This window comes from Microtus oregoni, unplaced genomic scaffold, assembly GCF_018167655.1.
Source record: "Microtus oregoni isolate MIOR12 unplaced genomic scaffold, Mior012 000001F_ref0000356, whole genome shotgun sequence".
NCBI classification, from domain to species: Eukaryota; Metazoa; Chordata; class Mammalia; order Rodentia; family Cricetidae; genus Microtus; species Microtus oregoni.
The window spans coordinates 73,010,560-73,029,369 of NW_024543060.1; the positions used below are offsets into that span (position 1 = coordinate 73,010,560).

Consider the following 18,810-nt stretch of genomic DNA (forward strand, 5'->3'; position numbering starts at 1 on the left):
GCATTCTCTTACTCAGACATAAATTGACAGGGTCAACCTTGAACAAGAAACTGTTTTGTGAGGATCTTTCCTTTGGACTGAAGCAAATTTTGGAGTATTATAATCCCTGGATAGCAAAGCAGTGTGTCTTAATGCCTGAAATGCCTCCCACTTTTGACTCGAGTGGAGGGAAGGGGAGAGGAAATACTGTATACATTTTGAAGTCTGAAGCTTTAAAATTAAGAAGAAAGTCTCCTTTTGTCAGCAAGTGATTGCGCATTCACTGATTCATAATGACCAGGTACGTTTAAAGTTTTAATAAAAAAGTTATTGCTGGCATAATTGTGAGTGCCACTGGCCTTCATAATACTCTAAAATCAACTGGTTTTCACCTTCCTGGTTGGCAGCTTTATGCGTACATGATTCCAATGAACATTTTAAAACAAGAAAAAAAATTCTCTTCAGTCATCAAAAGAGTTTCAATTATTTCTTATAATGTTTAATACCACACATATGCCTACTTTTCAAGCCCAAGTTTGGTTTCTCTTCTTTTATAGGCTCAGTGATTTTGAGCATTCTATTTTTTCTTTCACTTAAATAAAAATATACCCTTGAGCCTTTTACTTTTCTTGGGAAGACAGCAAATGGGAAATGGGAACTTCTGGTTGGAAGTAAACACTCCCCTCATTGTGGGACTTTAGAAAGCGTTCGATAATTTCAAACAAATTCTACAAGTATATGCTCTATAATTTCTAGAGGAGGCTAACAAACTTGCAAACAGAGGTGTGTTGAACGAACTACCAATACTTATTTAAAATTGTCATGCTACCATCTGCACATTTATGTTTGTATATATGTGTATATACATATATATTGCTCCATATATATTATTATATTAGTTTCTACACATACATATCTGATACTAGAAGATTTAGAAGTGATCTAAATATTTTGATAAGGTGATGAAATGAAGTGTCTATATTTGCTTTTTCAAAGTTTTTATTTCTGGTATCTCAAAGTACAACTCCAAAGATGGATAAGCATCCAGGTTCTCCCAAAGATGCTCAGCTTCTCATGGATGTCTAGAAATTTAACATTGTATATAGCAATATTTCTAATTACCACAAGATGGAGACAGATACAATGCAATATGTAGTCTTGATCACTTACCAGAGAAAGCAAAAGGTGTAAAGACATAGTGAATTAACATTTAGCGCTTTAAATAAAGCTACCTGAAATTTTCGCAATATTTTGAAGAGTTTGTCACTTATGCCCTTTGGGTTAAGGAGTTGTAGGAGAGGGATGTGTAATTGATAATCCAGATAATGAGGCAATATGAAAGCTGTACTTTGTAGATCCTTTTTACAGATTTGTAGACTTGTCACACATATGTGGGCATTAAGTGTAAGTAAATTGTCAATAAGTTTAGATAAACTCGCATGATAGAAAACAGTTTTGCATGTACAATGCACTTGCTGTTAGAATTATTTGTGTCATTGGATGCAGAGCCATTTCAGTTGTAATACTACACTGCGACAAATTATAACCCACTCTGTGTCCGAGCAAGTACTACAAGCTTTAATTTGAGGCATCCAAGGCAATCTATGCTTCTACTTCACAACTTCACACAATTGATGGAGGAAGGTCATTGGTTAAATAAAAAGAAACTGTTGGCCCTCATTGGTTAGAAGATAGGTGGGAGGAGTAAACAGAACAGAACGCTGGGAGGAAGAGGAAGTGAGCTCAGATTCCACAGCTCTCCTTTCGGGAGCAGACGCCTCAGAGAGAAGCCATGCCCTGCTCCCGGGCAGACACACGTGATGAAGCTCCGACCCAGGATGGACGTAGGCTAGAATCTTCCGGGTAAGACCAGTGCTCACTAAAACCGGTGCTCACAGATTATTAGAGATGGGTTGATTGGGATATCAGAATTAGCCAGTAAGGGCTAGAGCTAAAGGGCCAAGCAGTGTTTAAATGAATACAGTTTGTGTGTTGTTATTTCGGGGCATTAGCTAGCAGGCGGCTGGGGTGCTGGGGATGCAGCCCCGCCACTCTTATTACTACACACAATGACCTCTCTGGTTCGTAGAGACACCCCTTACACATGCCTGACCTCAGCATCTTTCCTTAGTTTCAGAGGACTGTTATATAACCCCCTTTTTTTTCTGTCCTGGACTCTAAAGCCAGAACCATGTGGCTGAAGCTGATAAGTTCTACTGCTTTCTGGGGTTGGAACATGGCCACCTCACTCAATTACATCTTTACCAGCTTTCTGTTTTCAAAAGTTTCCTCTACTGCCTAAGCTTGGCTGTCCTGAAGCTGTATATTAGGCTGACCTTGCACTCAGAGATCTTTTAGTTATATCTTTCCCAGCTTCCTGTTGTTGTTGATTACCTTCACTGCCTAAGTTTGGTTGTTTCATAACTTGCTCTGTAGACCAGGCTGGCTTCAAACTTAGAGATCCACCAGCCTCTGCCTCTGGAGTGTTGAGATTAAAGGTGTGCACCACCACACACAACTCTAAGCTTTTCTTTAATTCCTTTTTACAAGTTGGAACCGTAGCTGGGTGGATCGTGCCCTGAGGTCACCACCTCCTTTATTCCAGTTTTTAATCTGTTTATCTCCTTGAACAAAGAACTTAGTTCCATTCTACTCCCTGGTGGTCCTTTTCTCCTAAAATTTTATATTTTCTATTTTAACTTGCTCTGCTTGCTCCTTTCATCATAATTCTTCATTAGAGTTACCACTCACAGTCATACAACAGAAGCTATGTTGGACTGTTTTGAAATTTCCTCTGTCAATGGAAAGAATTCAAAACTCTTCACTTCAGTCTCCAGCACACACATTCTTTATCAAAAGAACACAAGAAAGACCTCTAGACAGCATACTAAAATTCTTCTCTGAAACCTCTTAAGGCAGGTCCCCACAGTTCAAATAACTCTTAGCTCTCTGTCTTCCAAGCTCCTACTAGGCCATGAAGCAGAAGTTCAAGCATTCCACTGCTTTCCTAACCCAAACTGCCAAGATCCATATTATTCTAAACAAAAACATGATCTGGTCTATCACAGTAATTCCCCAGTCCCTGGTACCAATTTCTGTCTTAATTAGGGTGTCTCTTGCTATGAAGAGACACCATGACCACGGCAACTGTAGCTTTGGAGCCTGTCCTGGCACTAGCTCTTGTAGACCAGGCTGGCCTTGAACTCACATAGATCCGCCTGCCTCTGCCTCCTGAGTGCTGGGATTAAAGGCATGCACCACCACCGCCCGGCTCCACGGCAACTCTTATAAAGGATTTTGGAAGTTATTTGAGTCACTGGGCATAGCTTAAGCACATATGAGATTTCAAAGTCTACCTCCACAGTGATACATTTTCTCCAGCTAGGCCACACTTAATCCAACAATGCCATACTTCCTAATAGTGTCACTCCCTATGAACTTACGGGGACCAATTACATTCAAATTGCCACATCTTCTATTTCTTTTTCAGAAAAAAAGCAAGCCTTCAAGAAACAACAGGCAAATAGGGCAATCAAAAATAAATTTAAAGTAACTCATCAGAGGTAGCTTGAGAGGCTGAATTTATTTTATTATTCTATGAATACTTGAGAAGATCTATTTTTAGGGCCAAGTGTATATAGTTCAGTAATAGAGCCTGGAATGGCTGGAACTTATGGTTGCCTCCCAGTTCTTCAAGCTTACAGTATCTCAAAGAGAGAGAGGGGGAGAGAGGGAGGGAGAGAGGGAGGGAGAGAGGGAGAGAGAGAGAGAGAGATTTTGTCTGAAGAATTAAACAAATTAAAAATTCAGAACTCTCTAAAATTTGTAAGTTGCAAAAAATATTTATGTATGTATAAGAACAATTTTACTTCCATACTGAAGAAAACCAAGCTATTTTAAGCACAGCAGTGTTAGTTGGTATGATTGGGGGTAGAAGGATACAGGGTGATTTCCATAAACCGTGACATTGAATGGAATCACCAGAGACCCATCAACCTCACTTCAATACCTAATACCGTCTCAATACTAAGCATTTCCCAAAAACAGGTGTGCTCATTTTAGCAGACGAATTAAAATATAAGTGCACATTGCCATAAATCATTTCTTGTAAAGACAGCTGTGATAGAAATGTTAGAGGAGAATGAAATACCATCTCACTGTTCCGTGGAAGTGGGAGGTAGGAACAAATTTCTCAGAATACATCGAGAAATTAAAAGAGCATCTTTTGTTAGGCTTCTCAGACTCCCCTTCACTTCCTCCTCCTGATCACCAGCCATTCAAAAGCTGACAATGAAGAATGCAGGCGATCCTTGCATTTATCAGAGCCCGTGCCCTCTGAAAGAGGGCTCTAGGCAGATGTGTCCTCTGAAAATAAAACGCATACCGGATGACTAGGTATTGGAGCTTGAGAAAACCATGCTGTGACTCATTTGGGCACACATTTTATGTGTTTCAAGAAACGTTAATAGATTAGTTTGTTCTACAAAGTACATGCAATGTGTTTGAAAGGGAATACTAAATATCTCAGTTATTGTAAATGTAAATTCCCCTGTTTCATTGTGACCCAGTTGTGAGCTACATTTTAGAGTCCCGAGTTACTAAACTTGGGTTGCCTGACACAGTTCCTTAGAGATGTGTTTTTCCATGTTGCTAAGGAACATGCCTCAGTACCCAGGGGAACACTACTATCATCTCACTGTCTCTCCCAAATGGTTCTTACACTGAACATGTACCATTACGGAAGAGAACAGCATCAAGCACTATCTAATATGAGCCATTTTTTTTCTTTTATTTATCCCCAACCTGGAACTAGCAGGATTGATGCCAAAGATCTAGCAACATTTTGACTCATTGTTGTAAGCCATTACAGTTCATGTGAGTTTTGTATTAGCTACTGAATTTCAGTTGCTTGCTGTTAGCTAAGCAAAAGATATTTCATTCTTCAACACATTTTTTTCTGGCTCTTTTGTTCCATAATTCTTTTTAAATATCTGTAGGGAACTAAAGTGTGGTTCTTTTTTTTCTCTTAGATAATATGTATGTTTAAAGACTTATTTATTTGCTTTGTATGTGTGTGTGTGTTTGCCTACATGTATGTATACACATCACGTTCATGCCTTGTTCCTATGGAAGTCAGGTGTTGGAAATCCTGGAACTGGAATTATAGACAACTATGAGCAGTCCATGGATTCAGGAAACCTAACATGGGTCCTTTACAAGACTAGCCTCACTGCGTATGTTTATTATTTTTAATTACTGATAATTTTATTGTGCTTTCCACGACTCTTTGTTTATCTTGATATAAGGTAGCAATACCATAATTTCTGAAATCTAAGAAATTTTCAACTCTTAGTCAACACTCAGTACAAACAAGGTGCTATCACTAAGTAATATTCATGAAATATGTTGCTGGTTTCTATGTGTATAGTGAGGGACTTTGTTTATTACTGAAGATAATAAAAGCTGGTGCATAAATAGAAACAGTCCCAAATATCACACCCTTTCACAAAGCAGCTCCCTGACTTTGCAAATAGTATAGGAAAGCATATGCGGAGAGGACATTGTCTCTGCAATAGCATCCTAGGTTTTTGTTGAGCCATTATAAAATTGATGACTGGAACATTTCACAAGCAGTTACCTTCTCAAGGTTACGTACTGCGACACGATAGAGGCAAGAGAAGACATTTGCATCTGGGCCATCCTTTATGACTTTTCACATTCTTCAAAGGTGTTTCGGTATGTTATCGAGAAACAGATTGGTATTTTAGAGACTGATTATTTCTAATCTTATTACAACCTCTAACTCTTTTTGCTTCTTTCCTTCCGCAAGAATTATTGTGCTTAGGATGTCCTGTATCCAAGGCTATCAGTATTATCCAACTCTCTGCCTGCTCTGCAAAGAACACTTCATAGAATGCGGATATTGTCATCCTCATTATCACCTTATAGATTCTTAGTTAAAGGTTTATTTTCTGTGAGTCTCTACATCTGTTTTTATCAGTTACTGGATTAAGGATCTCTCGCGATAATTGAGGTTACAGAGCCTGGTCAGTTTAGGCTACCTATCCAGTGTTGCTAGGAAGTTTAGCTGACCTCATCGTTTGTAGATCTGTGGGAGTTTCCATTGTACCAGGTTTCTTTCTGACCCCAAAATGAGCCCATATGAAAACATCACTTTCAGTTCTCTCTCCCTCTTTCCACCTTCCAAACTTATCCCTCCTGTTCCCATTCTTGCTCCCCTCACCCACAAGCTACCCAAGAAATCTCTTATCCTTGTGTTTTCCACGGAAATCTATGCATTCCACTTTGGGCCCTGCTTGTTACTCAGCCTGTCTGGGACTGTAAACTGTAGCCTGGTCATTGTTATTACAGCTAATGTCCACTTACTAGTACAGACCATGTTTGTCTTTCTGGGTCTGGGTTACCTCACTAAGGATGATTTTTTTCTAGTTCCATATATTTGTCTTCACATTTCCTGATGTTAGTGCTTTTAATGGTTGAATAATACTCCATTGTGTAAATGGACCACATTTTCTTTATCTGTTCTTTGGTTGAGGGGCATCTAGGTTGTTTTCAGGTTCTGGCTATTATGAATAATGCTGTTCTCAACATAGTTGAACAAATGTTCTTGCGGTATGATTAAACATCTTTTGAGTATATACCCAAAAGCAGTATAGTGGAGATTTGAGGTAGATTGATTCCCAATTTTCTGAGAAACTGCCATATTGATTTCCAAAGTGACTGTACAATTTTGCACTCCTACCAGCAATGGAGGAGTGGTCCCTTTGCTCCACATCCCCTCCAGCATGAGCTGTCATTTGTGTTATTGATCTTAGCTATTCTGATAGGTTTAAGACAGAATCTCATAGTCTTGATTTGCATTTCTCTCATGGGTAAGGATTTTGAACATTTCTTTAAGTGTATCTCAGCCATTTGAGAGTCTTCTGTTGAGAATTCTCTGTTTAGCTCTATACTCTATTTTTAATTGGATTATTTGGTATTTTAATGTGTAATTTCTTTAGTATTTATATATTTTGGAGATCAGCCCGCTATTAGATGTGGGGATGGTGAAAATCTTTTCCCATCTATAAGCTGCCATTTTGTCTTATTGATAGTGTCCTAGCTTTTCAGTTTCATGAGATCCCATTTATTAATTGTTGATCTCGTTTCTCTTCTACTAGTGTTCTATTCAAGAAGTTGTCTCCTATGCCATCTCAAGGCTATTTCCTACTTTCTCTTCTGTAACATTCAGTGTAACTGGATTTATGTTGAGGTCCAAGATCCACTTGGACTTGAATTTTGTGTAGGGTTATAGATATGGATCTATTTGCATTCTTTACATGTCAACATCCAGTTATGTCAGCACCATTTGTTGAAGATGCTTTTTTCCCCCTACTGTATAATTTTGGCTTTTTGTTTTGTCCAGAATCAGGTGTTCACAGGTGTGTGGATTTATGTTGGGGTCTTCAATTTTCTTCTACTGATCCACCAAGCACAGGGAATCCTGTTGAAGAGAGGGAGGAAGAACTATACCCACCAAAGGGTGGGGTCAATGTCATCCCAAGGGAACCCACAGAAACAACTAACCTAGGCTAGGCTCATAGAAACTCACATTTCACATAGAGCCCACAGCTAGGGAGCCTGCAAGGGACCAACCTATACCCTCTGTATATTACAGTTGTGTAGCTTGTTCTACTGGTCTACATGTCGGACCAGTGTGAGCATGGCCTGTCCCTAACACTTTGGCTGGCTTTTGGCCACCTATCCCCTTAATACAAGGGGAGGAACTTAGTACTGTCTTAACTTCATATAGCATGCTGTGTTGACACCCATGGGAAGTCTGCCCCTTTCTGAACAGAAACAGAGCAGAAGTGAATTGGGGGAAGGTTGTGCAGCAGTAAAGGAGAGGAGGGAATGTGAGTAGAAGAAGAAGGGGAAAATGTGGTCAGGATGTAAAATAAATGAACAAACTTTTAAAAAGTTAGTTTTCTTCTATCTAAGATACTGTGCAATGAAAAATAGATGTACAAATTCAGGATGTTTTCTGTGTGGCTTATGAAGCTGGTAACACTGTCAGCTATTGTATCTAAGCTCTAAAGCCCTAAAGTTTATCAATGGCCTCATTCCTCATTTTCCTGTGTCTGTTGCCGTCACCATATTTACCTCAGTGTATTCACTTTAGGAGTAGATTGGAATTGCACCCGAATTGTTGACAGTGTCGCTTGCCAGGTGAGGAAGCCAAACATTGACTGAGGAAGTTTAGGCATATTTGTAAGCCTGAATGAAGAGATATATTTTTACATTAACTCTGAGGAATGTGTGTGAGCAGACTGTCAAAGGAAATAGAGTAGTGCACTGGGCAGAGTCTTTTATGTTATTCATATTTAAATTCTGCTCAGTGAGGAAGAAGACAAACAGAATTCAGATACCCATTTAGCTTCTCCATGGTAAGAAATACTGTCAGAATTTAAATCCTCCAAGTATTGGAGTCAGATAAATCTGGTTCAGTGTGTTGGAGTTTTCTAAGTCTTGCTATGTGTATTATTGGGTACAAGTTGCTTTCTCTCATGAAGCTCTCATTTTCTTATTTCTGGCAAAAGAACGCTTGTGTGTATGGGTGGTTATTATGAGATTTAATATGATACTGTGGACAAAAATCTCACAACATGCTTTGAACAATTCATTGAGAACCCCTAGTTAGTGGTTATGGTAGAGTTGGTTGGTATCTAGATGGAAGAAGAGGAAGATTAATAGAAAATTGTTATTTGGAGACCAGAGATAACAGGTTATCACCATAAACAAAGAAAGGCCATAAAGATGCAAGGCACAGTCACACTGTTTAAATACCTTTACATTTGCATATGAGGCATCTGTTCTTTTCTTTCTATAAAAAGATTAATTTTGAGTGAGTGATAAACAGACTTAATCAACCTTCAGAACCATGTTATTGGGCGTAGGATGCTTAATATTGAAAATGTGACTGACAGATCCTAAGGTTTCCGCTTTACCCATTCTGTAGAAGGTACTGATGCTTGTTATGCCCAGATCACAAAGTCCCCCCTCAAACCAACTAAGAGACTGAGTCTTGTATGTAAAAGCAAAGAGCCTTTATTCTTACACAAGTTCACAAACTTGGTCTCCCTGATTGTCCAATGTATTGGAGTGATCAGAGAGACTCCAGCTCAGTTAGAGTTGGGTTTTTATTGTTGCAAAGGTGGGGGTGAAGGATTTCTAAGGTTTAGGACCCCTGATTGGCTGACAGTTGTCTAGGAGTGTTGTTGTGAAAAAAAACGATGAGTGTGTGCTGGCAGGTGATCCTATCTACAATGGTTGGAATGTTAAGAATTTCCTTTGGATGGTCTGTTCCTGGGTGGAGCCTGGAAAGTCTCAGTTCTGAGACCCAGGCCTCTAGTGAACTTGTCATGACTGGGTCCCACCATGCTGCCATTTCAGCTGCTGTTGCTATACACTCTATCATGAGGAGTCCGGGGAGCTCTCTCCATCCGAACATCTTTCTGACACCGAGAGACCTGACACTGTGGTTTGTCCTGTTAAAGAAATCTGGGGTTTCTTATTGCTGCTATAAAAAAAACAGACTGGGGATAGATTTAGAGGCAGGCATGGAAATCTGTCTTAGACGAGTGATCTCAGCTGAAGCTGATGTTACAGCTGTTGCTATGTGTTGTATGTGAGTGCCATAACATCGAGTCCCACATGTCTTATTCTGGGTGTAGCCATGATACCTTCCTCTTCTGTACTTGAACTTCTGTGGTCTATGGAGTTAACACCCTCAGCTTGTTTTCTAAGAAAGGAGCATCATTACTTTTCTTGTCTACCACTGACAGTCATTTCAACAGCATCCTGCCTCATTCCTTTCCACCATTCTTATCCTTGCTACAGTGCCTGATTCTCTCGGTCAGGATGTTTTTGATTTGTTAATGAAGTTGCAAATAGACAGTAGACTGGACTGATTTTGTGCCTAAAATGAGGATAAAAGAGACTTTAGATCTCTTCATATGCTTGATTATTCCTTAGTGATTCATCACCACAAACTGCTCAATGCCCTGATGAGCTCAGACCTAAACAAGGTTCTCAAACATCAAAGAACCAAAAATATGAGTACTGCGTAATTGTGGAACATTTATTAATTTAGCCAACATGGATGATATAATATTAAGAAACAAGGTCAAAGAATGAATTCAGCCCTGTCTACTCCAAACATAGCTTGTGACGGGTAGCAATTACAGTATCTGGTAGCTTGTTAAATTTGTAGACTATTAGAATTGGAAGAACTGCTGAATCATAGCAGTAAGATCATAGCATATCACATGCAGTAAGATCCCCAGATAGCACATGATCACATTAAACTATACAACCCCCTGTGCTCCAAATACCAAGCATTCAAAGAAAGCCAACTGCAGAGTCACACAGTGCAGGAACTCTTGTTTGGTGCAAACTGTTGAAGGAGTTACTTAGACTCACTGAGTTTAATAAGCTTGAAACATAAGCCCTTCCCACCTCAAAGGCTGTTGTGAAATAGTGAAGTTAAGGAATCTTCAGTAGGCTTATGTATGGAATGGTTATGTTAGCAATGTTAACATTATTTTCCTTGTCGAATGGGCAAATACACTAATCGATTTTGATGCCAATGTGAAGAGTTTGGTGAAGTAATGGCCCTCTGAATTGTATTCTCTGTAAAACATGGTTAAATTTTGTGTGACTGCATTTTTTACAAACCTATTTCCTCACATATGTATATAAATCTTTATAGGTGGAAAACGTGTATACTTCCTTAAAGACATTTCATGAATACTCTCTTGCCTTCAACAGTTATATCCCCACCCCCATGTCATCTGTCCTGTCTTTATTAGGCAGCCCTGCATGACCTCAGGCAACTCTCATCATTTCTACCACATCTTCCTTATATCCTGTTCTTCTGATGTCTAAAATATATCAGCATCCAGTGACATTCATTGTACAGCTCTTTTCTTTATTCAAACAGGATTATACAATGTAGGCGTGCCTTCAATTCAGAAGCCACTCAGTAAATACTAACAGATGATATGATTAGACTAGGTTCTTTAGATAGAAGTAATTAAATCAAATTGATTAATATTCCCAGAAAGAGCAGAATAGTATGACAGTAATTTCTTAAAATCTGTAAACATGTAAATGTATGCTGAGAATCAGGTACTGGAGGTTCCCTGGGGGATCTGATAATAGATACCCCCATCTCAGGATCATCATAAAGAAAAGGAGCAATAGATTTTGATGTTTGGGAGAAGTCTCAATGTCTATAAGCACACACCACGCAGTTCCGTAGACCCTAATTTAGATTTCAGAATCCATGTAGAGAGTGCATTGCAAAAGCCCATATTTGTAGCTTTTCTACAGCTAGAAAAAGAGAAGGAAGGGAGGCAGAGACAGGAAAGCCACATAGAAGTCACAGCCTGGCTAGCCTAGAGGGCACCATGGAGAAGTGGAAACACTAAGAAAGACCCTGCCTCAGAACAAAGTAAAAGATGAGAGAGCAACTCCAAAAGATCCCTGTGCGTGTGTATGTGTGCGCATGCGTGCACACACACACACACACACACACACACACACACACATGCACAAAGATTAAAATAATAGAGATATATCCTTAAATTGTTTGCCCTAATCAATGCAGACTTGTTCAATCTTACTACCACAGAAAGACAGACAGATAGACACACACACATGCACACTCATACACACACACAAAGATTAAAATAATAGAGATGTATCCTTAAGTTGTTTGCTCTAATCAATGCAGGCTTAACATACACAAGATCCTGTTTTTCGTATCAGTACCATAGACATAGAGACAGACAGACACACACAAACACATACACACCACAAAATATAACTTTAGTGGTAATTTTTGCTAGTAAATACAGTTAATTAAAAGGCTACATTTATATGTAGCCATATAACAAGTAGCTAATCTCCTTATAACTTTAAAAATTCTTCATTTCATAGGCAATGTAGAATATTCACTTATTAGATTGAGCTGTAGTGGTTGGATAACAAAGAGTTTCATAAAGGAGGGATGTTGTTTTATTTATCTTCAAATATATAAATACACAGGACTAATAACTTCCATTTGGTAAGAGTATCTGGAGTATGCGAAACTGATACTTTCCAAACAAAGAAAATTGTATCACAGAAGTAAGTAAATATGCATAATATGTTGCTTTTCAGTTCAGAATAAATATGTGTCTATAGTTAAGAAATAAGGGGTCCTGGAGAGATGGCTAAGTGGCCCAGAATGTACAGTAGAACATTTTTGAGAAGACATGGTTCACAACCACCTGCAACTTCAGATCCAAGGAACCTGGTACCCTCTTCTGGCCTCTGCCTATACCTGCATTCACATGGAAATAGGCATGCACATGCTCCCCCAACACACACATACACACAGAGATACCTATATTTTTTTAAGGAAGAAAAAAAAGTAAATGTGTAATTGTGTTTAATAAGCAACCAAGACAAATAAATCTTTCCCTTTTTTTTCCCCTTAATTATGTACAGATTCCTCCAAAGGACCTCAACCATCTTCAGGTATCAATGGAAACACACAGCCTCCCAGCACTGCTGGGCAACCCCCAGCCTCTGCCATCCCTTCCCCAAGTGCCAGCAAGCCCTGGCGCAGCAAGTCCATGAATGTCAAGCACAGTGCCACCTCCAGCATGCTGACGGTGAAGCAGGCCAGCCCAGCCACCTCGCCCACACCACCTTCTGACAGACTGAAGCCTCCTGCCACAGAAGGGGTTAAAAGTGCTCCCTCGGGACAGAAATCTATGCTTGAAAAATTCAAGCTGGTGAACGCCCGGACTGCATTGCGCCCCCCTCAGTCTCCCAGTTCGGGACCTAGTGATGGTGGGAAAGACGATGATGCCTTTTCTGAATCTGGAGACACGGAAGGTTTTAATAGTGGCTTGAATAGCGGTGGCTCAACAAATAGCAGTCCCAAAGTGTCACCTAAATTAACCCCTCCGAAAGCAGGAAGCAAAAATTTCAGCAATAAAAAGTCTTTGCTGCAGCCAAAAGAAAAGGAGGAAAAGAACAGGGACAAAAATAAAGCCTGCACTGAGAAGTCCGGAAAGGAAGAGAAGGACCAGGTTACTGAGACAGCCCCCAAAAAGACCTCTAAAATCGCAAGCTTGATCCCCAAGGGCAGCAAGACCGCAGCAGCCAAGAAAGAGAGCTTAATTCCATCATCCAGTGGGATCCCAAAGCCAGGGTCAAAGGTACCCACGGCAAAGCAAAGCATTTCACCCGGCAGTGCAGCAAGCAAAGAGTCTGAAAAATTCAGGACTACCAAGGGAAGCCCTTCTCAGGCCTTCCCCAAGCCCATCACCACGGAGAAAGCAAGCACACACGGCTTTTCCGCTCCCCAGGCTCCCCAGGAGGGGAGGGAAGCTGGCCATGCGTCCCCCTCTAGCTCCTGTGGCGTGCAGGTGGCACACAGCAGTGGACAGAGCACCGGCAATGGAGCCGTCCAGCTCCCCCAGCAACAGCAACATAGTCACCCCAACACTGCCACGGTGGCTCCCTTCATTTACAGGTGAGATGGCCCCCTTGGCCCCGTGTTCACTGATCTGCATAGTGAGATGTGTAATATTAAGTTAAATGGCCATTTCAGAATGTTTCTCTTCGAAGCTACGGGACTAGAATTCTGTAGAAAAGCTTAGTCTGGGGACATCTTCTCACGTGTCAGACCCTATTCTCTTAGACACTGAGGCCTTCAAAAATGAACGTACATCTTTTCAAGGGCACGATGGAATTGAGGTGCCTTGATTTTTTCATGTTCGGGTCTTCATCACACCTGTAACCTCTGGTTCCTAGCAACTGTCCTTAGCTCAAGCTGTCCCTTAAAATAATCGTCGGACTAAAGGTGCTGGCAGCCAAGTTCTTGTTGTCATGTTTGGGATGAAGTAGATCATAACGGTTAAAGAGGGTGGCCTTGAGAGCATACACATATGTACTGAATTCCCAGCTGTGCCATATACCAGCTTTATGATGTTAGACAAATTGCTTCAAATTTCCTAGTCTCATTCCTTCAACTCTTAGTAGAGATTAAAATAATAACAAAGGTAATTGATTTATTTATTCTGTATTCTAGTATAGTGCAAAGCATGAAGTGTTTTCATAGGTATACCATTTCAAAGTAAATCATAGTAAAATCTTCTAAGTTTGCAGATAAAAATAGCTATTTATAAAATCAGTATATTAATATTTGCTGCCTTGTATTTTGTATATTAATTCTACACTGTATACATTAAGCATGCAGTTTTATATTATATCTAAAAATATGCAGACTTCTGCACAGTTACCAAAGTAGCCCCTTTTCCCAGTGTGGGGACCTGACTCATCAATTAGAGCACTGCCGATCTAATTTAATTCACTGGTTGCTTAGTAGAGACCCAGCCAAGGGAAGAAAAATGTCTTCTTGGTCCCATCCTTTGGCAGGCTGTCAGATTTTAAGCAGATAAGAAGTTTTAAGAATAGATTAACAGGACTTGCTATAATGACCATGGAGTCAAGACTGCAGTGAAATATTTTATTTATATGTATTGAATTATGGCTTTTTCAAAATAAAGCCAAGAATTGTAATTGTTATTATTTTTTTTCCTTTGAGAGAAACTAAATGCTTTTCTCTCAGACTTTACACACTGATTCAAGCAAACTTCTAATAGTTACATTTGATTTGTGGGGCTTGCTTGCCACATCCCTGGTAAGTATCTCCGTCCAAATTGCCGTGACGTCAGTGACATGACATCTAAGCCTTTGTACCTGGATCAGGAAAGTCCATTGTTTCTGGCTCCAAAGTCCCCAACTGGCTAATCGAAATTTAAGATGTCCAAATCAAAATCCACATTTCAACAGTATAAGAAAAACAAGAAACCTTTAAATACATCACACTTAGCAATCTGTTTGTTTCAAGCATATTTTGCAAAGACATCAATCATTTTTAAATCAAATACGAATGCCAATGGAAATGAATCCCTGTGTTTACCTATTTATCCATTTTATTTCTACAAGTGACAACAGACTTATTTTTGCTTGTTTGTTTGTGATGAAACATTCAGCAGCTGAAAATTTAGTGGATTCCATTGCATTAGAAAATATGTTTTTGATTCAGCACTCTTAATCTTCTTTAACATTTTAAATAATGCTGTATTGCTATTGAATTTACCTATATACCACAAAGAACTCTTTGGTCATAGTTCCTTAATTTTTTGTTTGTTTGTTTTTTAAGACAAGGTATTTTCTGTAGCATTGGTGCCTGTTCTGGAACTAGCTCTTATAGACCAGGCTGGCCTCGAACTCACAAAGATCCACCTGCCTCTGCCTCTCGAGTGCTGGGATTAAAGGTGTGCATCACCAGTTCCCAGCTAAATTTTAAAATCAATACATTTCTATGTATATGATCTTTTTGAATATGATTTAGCGTTGATAATTAACATATGCATCTTCGCACATAGTTACCAATTGTGTCTTGAGCATACTTCATACTCCCTCAACAGTATTTTGCATGCAGTCTATTATTATCACATATAATCATCATATTAAACTGAACACTAGGTCTCCTAAACTTATTTCTCCTCTCAAAAAGAAATTCTCCGTATCTGAGCAATAATTCCCCAAACTACCCCTTTACACACATCATTGCCACTAATATATCACTACTCTCTAGTTCTGTGAGATCAGGTAATTTTTCTTTTTTGCATCCCAAGTATAGGAAAGACAATGTTCTTTTTCTGTGCCTGACTTACTTTACGTACCTTCTTGTCCTCCAGATATGTTGCCTCAAATAACAGGCGTTCTCCATCTTTATGCTTGATAAATATTCCACGACACCTGTGATCAATATTAGCAACAAAGCTATTTATGGTTGCAATTTGCCTGCTAAAAGCTTAGCAGGAATCCCTTGTGGGTATGCCATGTCACCCAAACAGACTTTCTCTACACCTCGAAATTTCATTTCTCCCTTTAAAGTGAATATTATAGATGTGGGGGTGATATAGCCCACCGGTTAGGAGAAAAAAAGAGTAGAAAAAATCTGGCATCACTACTCTTGAGAAACTTGGTCTAGAGTTCTCGATATCATGCCCCTTCGAGTCACAGCCATGGCTTGCCACCAATGACTGGTCATGTGACTTCTAGCAACCTACTTACGGGTAGGTTAACTTTGCACTTCAGTTTTCCAGTCTGTAAAATGGAGATGAAGTAAGTGAGCCTACCTCACATGATTCTTTTGAAGATCGTGGCTGGTATGTGTACTATGTTAAGAACATCTGTTCGGTCTTACGCAGCCTCCTCCGAATCATTCATATAGTGGTTCATACATACTAGTTGTTTCAAGGGATTTAAGGAAGTAATTCTATGTAAAACAATTATCATTGATGCCAATAATACTTCTTGGGGTATTGCATTGTCAATAATATAAAATAAATAAAACTATCAAGGCACATTCTGCAGTATTCTATATTTGGTACAGCTATGACATATCACAAAATTTTATGAATGATAAAAATGTGTCCTCTAAAAGCAGAGTTTTCAATACTCATACTTTCCCACCATGTGTGGGAGAGGTTTGGATTCTTGATTCATAACATTTTGAGTATGGATCCACATGTCTTTCCTAATTCTAACTATCCCTGCTCATGTTAAGAATCCTTCTTGAAAGCACCCTGACATGTTTTATAGGGTCGTTAATTATTTGAGATGATAATATTCTTGATTTATTACTTTATAATGGCAGTACCATCTTTTAAAATACCATCCGTTAGTGGTTACTTACTGAAATCCTCCACACTGTAAGACTGATGTTCATTTCCTGACTTAAACTTCACCACAGATCCACGAGGATGTCATACTACTCCTATTTATCAGAAACGGAGAACCAGTGATTGAGATTCAGAGTAGTAATGATCTCTGAAAATTACAGAGTCGGCAACAATTTGCCTGTGAAACAGTTTCTGACTGACGGCACACATTTTCTCTTCAGTGAGCCTGAACGTGAGGACATAGTTGCCTTTGCTTGTCAGTTCTTTCTACAATGTTGGAAGAATGGGCATTATTACCAGGAAATTCAGACTAGGAAAACGTCAGTAATATGCTTGCAAGTTTCTCAATCAGAACTCCCCTATAGATAGGGCATGGTGGTGTACGCCTGTGAATCCCACAACGTACGTGGGAAGATAGGAGACTGCATGGTCATGGCCAGCCTTGCTAGAAGAAAGAGTACACCTCAAAAAGTCATTTATAATAAGAAATTGTGAATTGTTATTAACTAGCATAAATTAACATAATGCATATTTTATATATGAATATATATTTAAATACACTTAAGTAACCTACACAGATTATTAAACCCCAGGTGATTTCTTTTCTTTTCTTTAAAGCCTTATAGAGGTCTTTCTTAATCTTAGTTTAGATAAATTTTCCTATGATAAAACACAATGGCCAAAACCAGCTTGGAGAGGGAAAGGTTTATTTCATTTTTCACTTCCAGGTAATAGTCTGTCCCTGAGAAATTCAGAACAGAGCATCAAGGAGGGTAGGAACCCAGAGAAAAGAACCAAAGCATAAACCAAAAGAGCACCTAACTTTTTAGCTCCTCATGTCTTTCTACGCCTGCTTTCTTGTACATTTCAGGATCACCTGCCAGTAAGTGGTACTGCCCTCATGTGAAGGGCTCCCCTGAGTCAATCGTTAATATAGGAACATCCTCACGGGCTTGGCTATAGTCCGTTTGGAAGGTGCATTTTTTTTTCCACTGAGGTTCCTTCTACCCAAATGACTCTGACTTGTGTCAAGTTTACAGAATCTCACCAGCACACTTTCTTAATTATCATCCCTAGTGGAACATTAATATTTGCATCCTAATATTCATTCTTACCAACTGTATATCCAGAGTCGCATAAATAAAATGTCAGGCTATGATCGTTAAAGGGTTTCATGCAATCTAACTCTTAATAAAGTATAACATAACATATTTTATATCACTTTTGTAACTCAATTATCCCCACAAAGTAATGAAGATTGTAAATATATTATGAGTGATACTCACTTAATGAGCAGAAGTAACTAACATTAGAAGGTGGAGAATTTAATAGAAGACATAAACGCAACAGTAGAGATTCATAACAATCACAGCTCTTTGAAATGGGAATAGCCAGCCCTTGTAAGTCTTAATGTGTCCACAGAAACATCTATGAGATGGTCACATGATCATTTGACAGACGCTAAAGAAAAGGGAGTCACCACATACGATTCTCTCCATACACCCATCCTTCACTTTTAGGTGACTTTCAAGAATGACACAAAGGAAGGGGACATGATAAGACTGTACTGGAATGTGTAAACATTGCTGGTCTAAAAGTACATTGCTTTAGAATTTATATCGAAGAAAAAGTTCTTGTTAAATATGTGGAAGCATGTTGGGCCAATTAGTGTCAAGTACGAAGCGAGACTTGAAGAAAAACATGGATTTTTTGTCAGGTGTCTAGATCTGGTATTTGGCAATTTTACAATCTAGGTTAAAAGGAGCAAAGGAATAAACGGTGGCGTGCCATACGCATCCTAAAAACGAAAATAGCTGCCAAGGCCCACATCATGGATTCATGCCCAGGTGGTTGAAGGACTAAAGAAGATAAATGGCGCAGAAAAATTCATGTTTTGTTCTCTTAACCACTCCCCCAGAAAAGTATCCCACTTTTCACTCGTCCTGCCAACTCTTCCACAACACCACCTGAGTTATGCGTTTCTTCCTATTTCTGTTTACCACTTCCCACCTAA

At 39.3% G+C, this 18,810-nt stretch overlaps 1 protein-coding gene across 5 annotated transcripts in view; it reads left to right on the plus strand.

Moving 5' to 3' along the window:
* Positions 1 to 18,810, plus strand: part of Nav3 (neuron navigator 3) — a 709,344-nt gene that overhangs the window by 533,151 nt on the left and 157,383 nt on the right. For all 5 annotated transcript variants that reach the window (XM_041665541.1, XM_041665547.1, XM_041665565.1 and 2 more), the window contains one exon: positions 12,535 to 13,570. In XM_041665541.1, coding sequence (XP_041521475.1) covers positions 12,535 to 13,570 — 1,036 coding nt within the window. The remainder of the gene's footprint in view (positions 1 to 12,534; positions 13,571 to 18,810) is intronic.